The sequence below is a fragment of the Ceratotherium simum genome, chromosome 5 (genome assembly GCF_057802395.1).
Source record: "Ceratotherium simum simum isolate JZ-2026a chromosome 5, ASM5780239v1, whole genome shotgun sequence".
Taxonomy (NCBI): Eukaryota; Metazoa; Chordata; class Mammalia; order Perissodactyla; family Rhinocerotidae; genus Ceratotherium; species Ceratotherium simum.
In genome coordinates, this window is record NC_141904.1 from 66,494,420 (window position 1) to 66,509,516 (window position 15,097).

At 38.5% G+C, this 15,097-nt stretch overlaps 1 protein-coding gene across 2 annotated transcripts in view; it reads right to left on the reverse strand.

Moving 5' to 3' along the window:
• Positions 1-15,097, reverse strand: part of SUCLG2 (succinate-CoA ligase GDP-forming subunit beta) — a 253,402-nt gene that overhangs the window by 13,230 nt on the left and 225,075 nt on the right. For both annotated transcript variants that reach the window (XM_087431301.1, XM_004419902.3), the window contains one exon: positions 6,892-7,012. In XM_087431301.1, coding sequence (XP_087287427.1) covers positions 6,892-7,012 — 121 coding nt within the window. The remainder of the gene's footprint in view (positions 1-6,891; positions 7,013-15,097) is intronic.

The following is a 15,097-nucleotide window of genomic DNA, read 5'->3' on the forward strand; positions in this document are numbered from 1 at the left end:
TCAGTACAGAGCACCAAGTTGGGGCTGTTAACAGGCACAGAGACAGACCCCTGGGCCTGCTGGGCATCTGCATTCACTCCACACAGGATCATTCCACTACTTAGCTGGGAGTCCCTTATGCTCTGTTGACTCTGGGTATAAGCAGCAAACCTAGGGCTCAAACACTCTGAATGCAAACTTCTCCAAGCTAGTCAGCCACAGTCAATCTGCCAAAGTTGCCTTTTTGACGGGAGTCAAAGGAGTAATTACTGCTCTCCTCTCTTGATCTCACACCCTAGCATAATTAAAGACTTGCAGAATGGACAGCTGCCAAGTATATGGACACAGCTGAAAGCTCTGTGGCTGTCTTTTAACTTTAATATTTGTAGGTTTCTTTTCCCCTTTAGCAGACCAAAGCATCATGTTAGCAATTCTACTGTGTCCATGCTAAGGCGGCCACTTGATTTGCATTCCTCTGGTTGTGGCTCTGATTTGTCAGTATTTCAGAGAGCAAGGATAAGGAAGTGTCCATGGAGAAGAGGTGCTGGTGTCTTGGTCAACAAAGTAAAAGAATTAGAATACAAAGTTTTGGACTTAGAGATGTTTACGTTCTCAACAACTTTAGAGAGAGTTTATGGAACATTAGAGAGATTGGCAAAGAAAAGGAGGGGGACCAGAGGGGACTTTTCTTTCCAAAGATATTTGGCAAAAGAGAAGCAAAATGTGTATGTTGCTGAAACAAATCTTTTGGTATGGGATGGAAAAATCAAATTGAGAGGATCTAGCTAAGAATAACAGTATCCAATCTACAAAATATCCAGGCACATTATTATTTTTTTATGAATTCATCTTGGAATCATAATGAGCACCTGAGAGAAAAGCAAATTCCTCTTCAGGCATATTTGAGACACAGAAATTCACAGCATATTTACTGCAAATTATATGGGATAATAACAAGGAAAAATGAGTTCTAAAAAAGAAGTTCCCTGAAGATGTTGGCAGATTCTGATCTAGAACTGTAAAACCACTCATATGAAATCCAAAGCTTTGGCTAAAATACATATGCACATTGAACACACTGAGCTGTCAATAAATGTCCGTACATTTCTCAGCAGTACCATGGGTTGCGCTGAATTAACCATCTAGGTAATTTTTATGTCACGTATGTATACATTTCAGAAAGGAAAAAAATAAAACTCATTTCAGATTATTTGTTCTTTATTCATGCCAGAAATAACTGCCTACAAAAGCTAAACTCCCTCCCAAAATGTGGTTGTTCAATTTACCCAGAAGTCTTTTAAATAACAATAATCCTGTGTCTCAGCTGGTGAGTTCTATTCTGATAAGGCAAGTAAATACATGTAATTATAAAGTTACCATTTTCAAAGAGGAGAGTAATCCTTTCCTTATCCACTGGTAAAACAGCTTGTAATTATTATACAGCTGAGAACAAAGATTTGTCCACAAAATCCCACTAAATCAAGTCTGATTTGATTGATTAAAACTTTTCTCATCAGGACATTTCTAATACACTGTGTGTGGCAACAGAATCTTTAAAATGTGGGCCACAAATTGCTGAGAGTTGTGACATGGATCCTGCATCTTCTAAATGGTCACATAACAACCAAGAGGGACCACCTTCTTTATTTATAGCAAGTAGATGCTACTAACAAAACACATTATTGGGCTTTTGAAACGTCTGTTATCTTGGTCATTAAAAATCCCACATTTGTTCAGACTATATAGCCATGTGTCAGAGTACTTGAATCTTAGAAAGCATTTAATAAATGTTAGAAATAATAATTATTTATTATTGTAATTCAAACTCCAGTAAAATTTTCTATCACACCTAGTTTTTATGTGTCACTTGGCTTTATCAAAGACCCTGTGATGAGGGACCCTCCTTTCTCATCTCATTTTCATTAGCTAGACAATGGTGTGTGTCCTTGGAATGTGAACCAATTTTAATATTAATATGAATAAAGATAATTGAGAAGTTCATCAGCTAAAAGAGAAAGTATGGGGTTACGTCAAGGCAAACAGAAACTACCACTAGAATTGTCCAAACTGTGCCTGCCTCTCTGTACCACTTTGTCTTTCTCTTTCACCACGGACAATGAAGAGTTGCTCTGTTTAGAAAAACAGAAGGAACCTAATCATACTCTACGACTGATTAAAATACAAGTGAACGTGGAGAGATATGTAGGAGGAGCAGAATTTATGTTCCAACTCAGAGGAAAGCAAATGAAAAACTTAGGTTGAGTATAAGAGAAATTCCTCAAAGGTCCCTGTAGTTGGCAACTTTTTCCCCATGGGAAGCACTGAGAACCAGACTTTCTGTGACAAGAGATTTTTGTTTTGGGTCAGCTTCTCATTTTAACTGAGTTATACCGCAGGGGAACAATATCCAGTGCAGCAAGTCCTGAGTGTGGTTTACCGAGGGCCTTCGGAATGGGAGCAACATCATTCGTCTGTCACACCTCTCCTTGGGTTGTCCCCTGTATTCCCACTTCTCTACCTCCCCACTCATTCCGTCTAATATTACAGCTTCATCTCAAACTAAGAATGACTACACCCTAAGGTAATACTCTCCCATTCTGTGTAGTTCCCACTTCTGACTTTCCCAAGTCCACCAACTATGCCATCATTCTCCTGGTCGTTACATTTAAAACCCCAGGGCCCCCTTTTTCTCTCAACCCCTTTTCTATCTCCACTCTTGTCTCTAACTCCACTTTTACTTCTATATCACAATCCTGCTTGGGTTTTAGATTCTATCTAATGTCACAGATGCTAGCTACTAACTTGATTTTCCCACTCTGTCCTTTTAGCCATAACCCGTTGCTGCAAAGCCATTACTCTCACGAGGACAGCCTTCTGATCTACTCAGGTCCTATCTTTCAGTCTTTACCACTGTCATGATCCCATCACCAACTCCCAAGTATGAAACAGATCTGATGACTTGCTTTTGATCCTCTACTAAATTTCCTCCTCATTCCTTTCCAATGAATCAAATCTTACTTATTTCCGTGCTCAAGTTGTCAATTCTCCTTTTATAATGCTTCTTTGCTAACTCACATCTCTAAATGTACTATAATTAGAGTAGTCAATAATAAGTAAGCTTACAAAAGGGGGTATGCCAATGAAAGTGGGCTGAGCTACAAAAAGCACTCAGCTTAAGGGACACAGACATTTCCTAGTGTAAAGAGCACTGGCTTGGTTTGTATTAATTACAAACCAAGGGCCTTTAAGGATAATAATGTCTCCAAATTTCTGTATTTTGTTATTTATGATCAGTGCCAAAAGCAGAGCTAGAGCAAAATATATCATCTTTCCCTTGCTTATTATGCAAGACCAATACAATTTTGGGATAAGTCTTATCTTGGTGTGGGCTGCTGGTTTGCCAGAAATCACACATACAGATAGATATTAGTGAGTGTCCTTGGTCCTACCATGTTGAGTGTGAGAACCTGTATCTATCTAAGGACATTTATCACACAAGATGCCAATTCCCACAAGAGGAAGAAAAAAACACGGGCTAGGACTCCAGAAATGTCAAAAGCTCTCCTGCTTTTTCTCTTTGATAAAGGTCCTAGGTGCTTATTATAGGAGAGGGGCTATGATGGAGAAAGGAGGGCAGTGGCAAAGAAGGTCACCATGGATATTTTTAATCTACATAAATTTGGGGGACAGTATCCTCTTTGAGCTCATCTTGAGTAGTCACATTCAATTCTCCATGACATAGTGGACACTGTAAAGCATCAACATTTCTGAAGATTCCACAAGCCACGCTGATGGCTGTCTGGGATGCCCAAATGGCTACTGCTACTAAGACAGAAATAGATTCTATTAAGGCAAACTCTGGTTAACACTTTATATATTATCTTGTATTTTTAATTTTCCTTTTTTTCTTTTTATTTCCCCAGTTACCTAGTAACTGAGATCATTTCTTACATTTCTATACATCTTCCTTAATGCCTAAAACTCAGCGACCTGCACATAGTATTTATTATATTAATTAGTTAAAAAGCCACAGGCATATACTCTGGAAGCACATTAACTTAAAAGATGCAAATCCGATTGTCTAACAAACTTACATTCAAGGCTTCTTCCTAGTAGCTCAGACCTCTGACACAGCCAGCAGAGATTATAAGAGAGATTATCTTGGACGTGGTATTTGGCATATTTCAACACGTGTATCATCCAGATACACATGATGGGGATATGTTAAATAAGAGGGATCATTTAATACTTCTGGAATACTAAGAATAGTGTGAAAATAAGAGAACAGCTCCTTTTAATCTTTTGGGAAAAATTAAAAGGGTAACTTTCTTTTCTAGGAATGTACTAATAACTAATCATTATGGACCTCTGCTGATAACACAGGCACAGGAAGGATCCCGAGACAGAATGAGCCCACCATAGTAGGCATTCATTTCTAGTCATTTCCAAGTGACAGACACTTGTGTGATTTGCTTCTAGAGCCCTGCTCTCCTTTAAGAACACAAGAAGAGCTGACTTTTAGAATCTGAGTGAGGGTCACTGGTCACTTTGACCCTGAAAACACCTAACACATCAACATTTTCATCAGAATTTTATACCCACACTCATGAACCCATTAACTCCTTGATCAATTGTCTTTTCATTACAGCCTTGCAAATCATTTTCCTTTTATTGAAATTGTTTTTATTGGGATCAACTATGTTACATTTACATTTTTAAGAAGATTTAATTCATTCAGATGTTTTAACATCCATCTTAAACTTTGCCAAATGGGGATTCTGCTATTTCCATTTTTCTTTTGTGATATTTCTGTCAAGTCCATATGGTGCAGATCTAAGTTTGTGAGGCAGAGTCTCAGGGAGAAAGAAAGCAGAGTGGCAGAGAGTGAGAGAAGAAAGAGACGCAAAGGCAGAAGCAGAGAAAAACAGGCTCCAGCTGTTCTGGAAGCTTGATTTCAAAGGACGGAGATACAGAGCAGGGTCGAAATATCCCTGGACTTCACCTTGAGGAGAAGAAGGTCTCTAGGGAATTACGGCACCAAGGCAGAACTTGGGGAAATTGAGCTGTCCCCAGAACGATGCTGTTGAAATCCACTCAAGGGGGCTGCCTGATCAGGGTAATCTGAATTTGTTGATGATGTTCTTCTGCATAGTTCTCATATTAAAGTGTCTCTTTTGGCTTCTCTACTACAGTGGTTCTCAAAGTGTGGTCTACAGAAACCTGGGGGCTGTCCCTGACAGAAAAACTATTTTTATGGTAATATTAAAATAATAATAATTAAAAAATAATAATACTCTGTTGGCATTTCCACTGATGAAGCAAAAGTTAACGGTGAGTAAAACTGCTGGCATGTTACCATGGAATCAAAGCAGGGGCACCAAACTGTACTAGTGGTCACTGTATTTTTCACCACGACATACTTGTGATAAAAAGTTGCCACATTCAAGTTAAGAATTTCCTTAATGAACAGTAAAAATATTAATTTTATTAAATCTCAACCCTTGAGTACACACCTTGCTAATAATGCTCTGTGAGACCAAGCACTCTGCTGCATACTGAACTATGATGGTTGTTCTGAGGAAAAGCATTTCTACAAGTGTTTGAGCAGCAAGTTAAACCACCCACTTTTCCATGGAACACTATTTTTTCTTGAAAGAATGAAGGACACACTATGGTTGTTCAGACTTAGTTATCTGGCAGACATTTTCTTGAAAATGAGTGAAGTGAGTTTGTTACTTCAAGGAAAACAACTGACTATTTCACGGCTGCTGATAAAATTTGTACTTTCTAGGGAAAATTAGAATTGTCGAAAACATGCATCTGGTAGCTTGATAACTTCCCAATACTCAGAAGCTTTTCTGATGAGAATGGTATGATATTAACAAATGTGAATTTTTTGATATCGTATTTTGAAGTGTCAACCTTTAGAAGATCCTCATAATCCAAAATTTTCCATATGATCAATGCATGGTATTACAAATCATGCATGTGTAAAATTCACTTAATGTGCAAGAGAGATCAATGAATTTTAATATAACAGTATAAAAAGTTCATTGAAATAGTTTCAGATTCCACATTAAAACTAATCTAATCTTTAATAAAGAAACTATTACTTATAGACTTTAGTGTAGCACCAAAGAAGAATATTCAAAATTATATAAAATCATTATTAAAAACTCCTGCCTTTTCCAAATACATAACGTTATGAGGCCAGATTTTCTTCATATACTTCAATCAAAACAACATATTGCAACAGATATAATGTAGAAGCAAATATTGAGCTAGATATTAAAGGGATTCGCAAAATTGTAAAACAGTGCTGCTATTTTTATCAAAAATTTAAAAAGATAGTTATTTTTCATCAAAAATGTAGTACATATATTTATACATAAAATAGATAATATAAAAAACTAAAATTTTATTACTTAAAAAAATAGGTATCTAAAAACTTCCAAGTAGTTATTCCTATTATCAAATTAATTTATTAATCAACTAAATTAATTAACAAATATCGACAGATGCAACCCAAAATAAACAAGAGCTCCTTGGGGTTCTCCATTTTAACAAGTAAAGGAGTCCTGAGATCAAAAAGTTTGAGAGCCATTGCTCTCCCATGATGAATGATTCTTGGAGCAGCATTTCTCAGAGTGTTTTTCCCAGAACATAATCTCATGACATGATTCCTAATGAAAGTGCTCCACTTTGGAATAAGTTTGGAAAATCTGGAGAATCATAACATATGCCATTCTTGGAGAGCTGCAATCCATATTAGTCTGTTACAGGCTCAGAGAGGTACTGCTGTACTGCATTTATTTCCTTATGTTGTCTCAGGAAGTTTGTGAGTGCAGCCCACGCTGGTCACCTGATCCCGGAGAAGGAACGCTGGCACTGTGGAAGTCTACCACAACTTACCTTCAAGCCGTACCACCAGGGGCACCTTGAGTTCCAGCTCCCGGCAGGCTTTGGTGATCCCATTGGCAATGATGGCACAGTTGACGATTCCACCAAAAATATTGACGAGGATGGCTTCAACCTGAAATCGAAAATAGGAAGGTGTCCGTCAAAATGCTGACAGCTAACATTCTGAAAAATAATTGGCTAAACAATAGAGACAATTAAAACAAGACTCCCTTTTTCTTTTTTTTTTTTTGTGAGGAGATCAGCCCTGTGCTGACATCTGCCAATCCTCTTTTTTTTTTTTTTGCCGAGGAAGACTGGCCCTGGGCTAACATCCGTGCCCATCCTCCTCCACTTTATATGGGACACCGCCACAGCATGGCTTGCCAAGCAGCACGTCGGTGCACGCCCGGGATCCGAACCAGCGAACCCCAGGCCGCAGCAGCGGAGCGCACGCACTTAACCGCTTGCGCCACTGGGCCAGCCCCTCCCTTTTTCTTTAACACAGAACATAGAATAATAAAATAGGTGTCCCAGAAAATATTAAGAAAGTTAAAATTTAGTACTGAATTAATAAATATCAATATATTACATTACCATATTATCCATAATATCCCATCAATCACTTCTCTGAACTCAAAATGAATTCAATCACCACTCTTTTATTATATACTGTCTTCTACTTTTTCTTCTATTGTTTTCTGGAAATGTTCTTTTGTGAGTAGTGTCATTTAAAATTTCATGCACTTATGTCTTTTCTCCCCGTGGTTTATACTTAAATTTTTATCTGTCATGGTGCCTCACGGAATATTTCAAAACTAGGAACTTGTTAATTATTTGTTGTTTTGTATTAATAGATAAAGATTCAAATTTTTCCATGCTTCCTTAATACCTTTTTGATATGCTAGAGGTATGTATTCAAAAGTCAGAGGTAGTTTAATTATCTTGGATAACAACCTTTTTGATTTAAAAAAAACACCCCCAGAGAAAGAGATATAAGCTCATACCACAAAGAAGGACATAAGAAAAGTCAAGCCACTGACAGGAAATTTTTCAGAAATGTAAATTTAAACCCATCATGTTACCCTGTTTGTACATATTCCATATTCAAAGCCACGTGGGCCCCCAAAAATTGTACTTGTCCTAACTTGATAAATAGGCATAAGAAAATCCTGTATAATTAACATGAAGAACGAGATAATGAAGAGAATTCATTATCTAGATTAATTGATAACACCCACAGAAAATGGCTATCAATCAAGGTGGAAGCATCAAAATTCCAACAATGGAGTCACAATTAAATTATGCTACACTAATTGCAAAGCATATACATGTGTGCTGCGTGCCATTTTTAAATCCTGTTATTTCAATATGCTAAACTAACTCACGAAACATATGAGAAAAGAATACCTTGCATTTGTTCAGCACCTAACTGTTTTAGAAAGTGTCTTTACATGAACTCTCATTTTTTACTTTGATCCTTGCCAGAAAGCCATTCAGTAAGTAGAGTGAGAGTTGCCCCTCTATAGCTGATAAAGCCATTCAGAGAATACACACGATGTGTCTCAAGGTTACATAGCTAACATGCAGCTGTGGTGAGGCTCAAAGTCAGCTCTCTAGATTGCCTATTGATTCTTCATTCACGCCAGCTGCTAGAGCTGGGACCATGGGCAAGGTACATACCCATCTTGAACATGATTTCCACATCTATAAAGTGGGAATAATAGTACCTAGTCCATAAGGTTGTTGAAAGGCCTAAATGAGATAACACATGTGAAATGCTTAGCACATCCCTGTAAAGTACTTAATGGATATTTATTATGCAATTATTGCTATGCAATTATTGCAACAAGCAATGATGAAAGTGGGCAGGTTACATAGACAGCAAGTAAGAAGTCAGAAAATCTCTTTCAATGGACTGCAGCTAAGTTGAATTCGAATTTAATAGAAACACAAACTTATTAAAGTTCAATGAAAAGGTAATGTCTTAAGAAGAAAATAAATGAGCAATATTTTTAAAACCAATTAGAGATTGGGGCTACTCACAAAAAAAGAAATCTTCCATTACTATTCACAGCAGGCTGACTGGTAAGCAGAAGCCTGCTTTCTAATGACAGCTATTAAATGCTGTTAGCGTTGAGACTTGGTACAGCAGTAGTTTCCAAATAACTGTGGGATGGAGAGGAACTTGCCAGAACAATGGAAGAAAAAACACTCAAGAGCAATGATGACTCCATGGGGTCCAAGAGAGAAACTCAGGAACTGCGAGGCTTACTCAGCTTTGTGTAGAAGAACTAGGCTTTCTAGTAAAGTACACATGGGTCCCTGTACATCTCTGCCATGTCCCAACCTACACAATCTTTAAGGATGAGTTCAGATGTCAACAACTTCTCAGAGAAGCTTTCCTGTCTCATTAAGTTAGAATGAATTATTCTATCTAATACATCTACAACAGTATGATCATTCTATAGAGCAGTTAAATCATACACAACAAATTTACGTGAATTTATCTACATAGGCAGGAGCAGGGGACAAGATGGAGGGAAGATGCCCATGACCCTGTTATTCAATGCTACTCAGTGGGTGTTGCCTTGGAGTGAATGTCAAATATGAGCTGTGGATCTGGTGTGGCCTCAGTTGGTATCCGTTCCCATGAGTCTCTCCTATGTCAGTATCTCATTGTGTTTAAAAAGCATCTGACATTAAAGATAGATACTCTTCATAAACCAATTTTTAGCTAAAAGCCAACCACTTCAACTGGCGTGGAACCCAAGGTAAAACACTCTTTTTCAACAGTGCGGGAATGATTGGCTTTGTCAGACTTATGAGAAATAGAGAGTCGTTCTCCAATGTAGTTTATTCACCTTTCACCCTGCATCCCCATTCCTAAGAGGCAGCTCCCTTGTGTGGGTCACCTTTGTGCTCCTCTGCAACAGGACTATGTAGTGTTTCCATCAGCAGCTAGCATAACCCATGACGCGGAGTAATCATCTAATAAATAATGGTTTCAAGAGTGAATGAATTAAATTAATTTCAATAGACACTTAATGATCACCTCCCTTGTACCGGGCACAGAGTTAAATGCTTGGGATATGGAGATGAATAAGATATCATCGCTGTCCTCAAGGAATTCAAAGGCTAGTGTGAGATCCAGACCAGTAAACTGATAATTACAATCCTGGGTCTATGAATGTCTCTCAGAGCTAAGACCAGGGCAGGACCCATGATGCAGACTGCTGTGACGAAGAGGCTTTTTCGAAAAGGTGATGTTGCAGTTGACAAAGAGAAGGAAAGAGCAGGAACTCAGCTAGAAGGAAGCAGTCAGGATGAAGGCAGAGCTGTCACTCAACTTGGTTCATTCAGGACCTACTGGATGAATGGGGAAGTCACCTGAGATGATGTAGGTGAGGCAGAGAGTGGCAGGTGCCAGAGGCCAGGGATGGGACCTTGGCTCTTTCGGCTTATTCCTTCCTTTTTCAGAGCTGGGTGAGGGCAAGTCTTAAGAAAGTTGCCTCTCTTGGGGATGGAGAGGGAGTGACAGGAGAGAGAGAGAGGGACAGAGAAAAGAATGAGTGTGGGCCGGCCCCGTGGCTTAGCGGTTAAGTGCTCGCGCTCCGCTGCTGGCGGCCCGGCTTCGGATCCTGGGCGTGCACCGACGCACCGCTTCTCTGGCCATGCTGAGGCCGCGTCCCACATACAGCAACTAGAAGGATGTGCAGCTATGACATACAACTATCTACTGGGGCTTTGGGGGGAAAAATAAATAAATAAATAAATAAAACTATTAAAAAAAAAAAAAAAAAGAATTGAGTGCATGAGCGAACATGAGATGAGAAACATAGACAGCCAAGAGGGAGAGTGAGAGAAGACAAGCAGCGAGAAAGGGAGAAAGAAGGAGAAAGAGTTTCATCAACACTAACAAAGCAGGATTTTTACAAGAGCAACAAGACAGAGGTACACAGGCTGCTTAGCTCGAGGAAAGAGGCTTGTTTAGGACACATGGTGTACCGCAGAGTACTAAGAGGAAAATCACCACCCTTGGTGGGAAGACCCCACTCCACCAGGGATGATGCCATTCTCTCCTATGAGAAAGTAATTTGCTGCAGTCACGCGCTTTAATGGAAATCCGATTTAAGGTTTCACTCTGGGCCAATTTCTATAATTAACTACTGTAATCTGCAATCTCAAACTGAGAATGAAATTAAGACAGTTTGAAAATGAAAGCCCTGTGACATCATTATTATTATTTAGCATTTATAAAGCATGTCAAATTTTCGATGTGTGCCTCATGTGTTTATGCATTATTACAACCACTAATTGCTATTCCATGACAACATCAATAGCAACTTTTAATAGTCCTTTTTATTTTATTTTTTCCCAGCTAAGAGAATGTTAAAGTCAGTGCTAGGTCTACTTAAGTACCCAGAGACTCTCCCAGAAGATTCTTAAGTGCTTTTAGGAACAGAAAAATTTTTCCAAATTCTTGGGTGAGAATTATGAGGGCTGCTATTTACTATTTCACAAAAGTAAAGATCATCTAGCGAGGCAGTTACGGTGCCAGATACACTGCATGGGTCCCCAGACCCCAAACGGCTACTCCCAAGGTGAGGTCTGTGGTAGCTGTGCAGGTGGTTGGCAGTCCAAATGCAGGTTTTTCAAATCTCTGTGTTTGGCTTTGCAAAATATACTCTGGCTGCAGATTTTAGGTCACAATTAAAAGTAAAGAATGAACTTCAAAAGAAGAAAAGCTACAGCCTTTGGTATTTATCAAGCTCCTCTCAACCCCAAATAAACAAACAAACCAACAAAAATCACTAGTAAAACCCTATCTTGGGAACAAAATCTTTTTGAGTATCTGATAAACATTAAGGAACCCCAGTCAGATAAATTCACACACAACAATTTTTTTGGATAATTTTAGGTAAGTCCTATGACTAAACTGCTCCTATAGGATCTGGCCTCAGAGGCAGATAATGGCACAGGGTAACATATAGCATATGCATATAGGACAGGGTATGAGTTCCAGGGGAATTGTGAATTCTTTGCAACTATTTACAAAATTTTGTTTCAATGTGTCCTTTTCCAGGAAAAGTGTCCATAATCTTTAAGAATCAAGATACTACTAATAATCACAAATATAACACTAGCTAACGTTTACTAGGCATTTAGCAGGAGCGAGGCAGTTTTTGCAATTATTTTACATGTATTAACATGTTTTAACACATGAATAGCATATGAGGTGGGTATAACTATTATCCCCATTTTACAGATAACAAAACAGAGGGTGCTGAAGATCTGGATTATCACTGGGGCTACAGCTTTATCTACCATCAAATGTCTTTCAGAGCCAGCAAACCTATTGAGGACCTATGACATATACTGTGCTTAGTATTTACTCATTCATTACCTCAGCAGATTCTGCCACAAACATGTGAGGTAGATATTACCAATCCCATTTTACAGATGAGAAAACTGAGGCTCAGAGAGGTTAAAAACAACTTGCATCAAAACATGTTGCCAGGATGCCGTCAGGATCAAAAGTTCAGTTCTTTGTCTTCAACATTATCCTGACTCTTTTTAATGAAATGTAAATATTGCCAGATTGCTCCAAGAGAAGTCAGTCATTTATTCAAAATATATTCTTGAGGCCTACTCTGTGTTATGTACTCTTTTACCCATTGAGTATGGTCAGTAGCCAAGATGGTAAGAAAGATTTTTAAAAAATAGACAAAAATGTTCTATATCTAAAACTGCAAACCATGATAATAGTTATGAGGGGTAGGGAAACACTGGGTACCCTGAGATCACAGGCAGGACCCATGTTACCCTTGGTGGTCAGAGAGACCTCTGCAGGCAGTGATATTGAACCTAGGACCTGAAGTAGAGTCAGGAAGAGGCTAGGCAGAATAAGAGAAGAACACAAAGTACCTCAATACAAGAGAACAGTATGGGCAAAGGTCGAGGGGCAGAAAAGAACGCGGTGCGTTTGAGAAACTAAATAGAACCTGGAGTATCAGGTAACTGGGGCTTGAGAAGTGGAGTGGTGGGAAATGAGATGGACCACTCTGGCAGGTACTAAATCACATAGAGTCTTATAGCACAAACACCATGAGAAGGAGTTTGAGAAGCCTTTGGTTTCGAGACACCTACACAGACTTCAGGAGGCTGGGAAGTGAACTATCATTTGTTCAGCATCCACAATGTATTTACATTAAGTTTATATGATAGGTTTTATGACCTCCATTTCATGGATAGACTGAGACTCAGACAGTATAGGGTCTCATAGCTATTAAGTAGTCACAGTTCAAACCAGGTCAGTTTCACCATGCCAGATGCAGGGCCGTCTTGAACAGCGGGGCAATCTTAGGGGGCACCACTGACATATACCAGGGGCTGGCAACCTTTTTCTGTTAAGGGTTAGTCAGCAAATATTTTAGGCTTTATGGGCCAGTGTGGGTCTCAACCACTCAGCATGAAAGCACTCACAGATAATATATAAATGAATGTGTGGTTGTGTTCCAATAAAACTTTATTTACAAAAACAAGTGATGGGCCAAATCTGCCAACTCCTGACATAGACATGATTTGGTTCATGGTTACTGGCAAATTCACTGTAACCACCACCCCTCCTTCTTTGCATCATTTGATATTACTTTGATAGCACTTTTCAGACTTTTAAGTTCTCTTCCTTCGTTGCACCATTTTCTTGCCATCACTGACAACATTAAGGTACCCAGGCTGTAGCGGTGGCTGAATAAATAAAGGTGTCCACGTCAACTTTAATTTCATTCCTTTGCAACAAAACATGTACGTTTAACAAGTTCAAAAAATGACTTGAATGCCTTCAATTTATTCTGTTTCTCTCCCTGACATTTGTTGGAAGGAACAAAGAGAAAGACTTCAGCAATTAGCCAGCCATTTTGCAACAGTTATTGCAAATGGTTAAGTACTGTACTGCATTTAAAACATACCGCAGGGTATACATCAAGCACAGTAAGTGCAACTATTGGGTTTTGCCTCTGCTTATTTCAATTCAGCATGCTAATTTAGTCCCATTGCAGTGGGCAGTGCTGATAAAAATCAAGCAAGCATGTTTATATTAGGGAAGATAAGGACTTTTAATCACAGGTTATTTTAATTCTTGTTTAAGTATCTGTTTTTGTGGAACTGTTTTTCTCTTTTTTCTTATTGTTTTTATTTTCCTGCTGAATTCTAATCATGTCTTCTAATCCATTGGCAGCCAACAAAGGAAAATAAATGGTGAAGGAAATTAGATGCAGCTTGGATAATTGATGTTTGTATGCCTGGCTTTAATAAAAATACTCTACTGAATTAGAGGGGAGTCTAAATGGATTCAGTCAATAAGGAAGTGATTCAGGTGAGGAATTCAATCTTGGGCTTTGTTGTAATCTTACAAATAAGCTGACAGATCAGTACAATTGGGACCAGGCTTGCCTTCTGCTGAAATCGGGGTGAGATGCTCTGGCTTTTCTACCTTTGGTCTGCTCTTGAAGTTTGAAATTATTTTCTTTTGTATGAATTCAAACACTAGGATCCTTGGGTTAAAGCAAATGATGTAACCCCCAAAATAGCTACAAATGACATGAGAACAACAGTATTTCTTAAAAAACACCCTCCCATTTTGCCCTTTTAATTTCTTCCAAGAAAAAAATACTTTTAGTGAGTTCACAATCCAGCCTGAAAATCTTAGAATCAAAAGGAAATATCTTAAACATCACCTTTAATACCAAACCACATCTTGGCAATTTTAATTACTCCATCATGATAAACCCATTTATTTCAACTTTGGAATCAGTTATTCCAAAACCGATAGCAAAGAAATAATATCTGATGGATGAACAATATTTGGATGGGGTAACATTAAGCTTAACCTCAGAACAGTCAGGGTGAACCGATGGAAATGTGTCTAATTTGTCCTTGATTTGCCTATTCTCTTCTTCCTGAATTCTTCACCCTACTTATATCCTGTAATCTTCTCCACACTTGAGTAAGTGAAATGGTTTGGAGGATTAATATTTATTGCATGTTAATTCTCCTAGGTGCTAGGTATTATGTACTATAACTTTCCCTGATAAGTAAACCGAGACTCAAAAAGATTAAATAATTTGTTCAAGGGCATACAGCTACTAAGCTATGCAGCCAGGATTTAGAGCAAGTCAGCTTTACTTCCAAGTCCATGCTCTTTCTCCTCCCTCTGGCT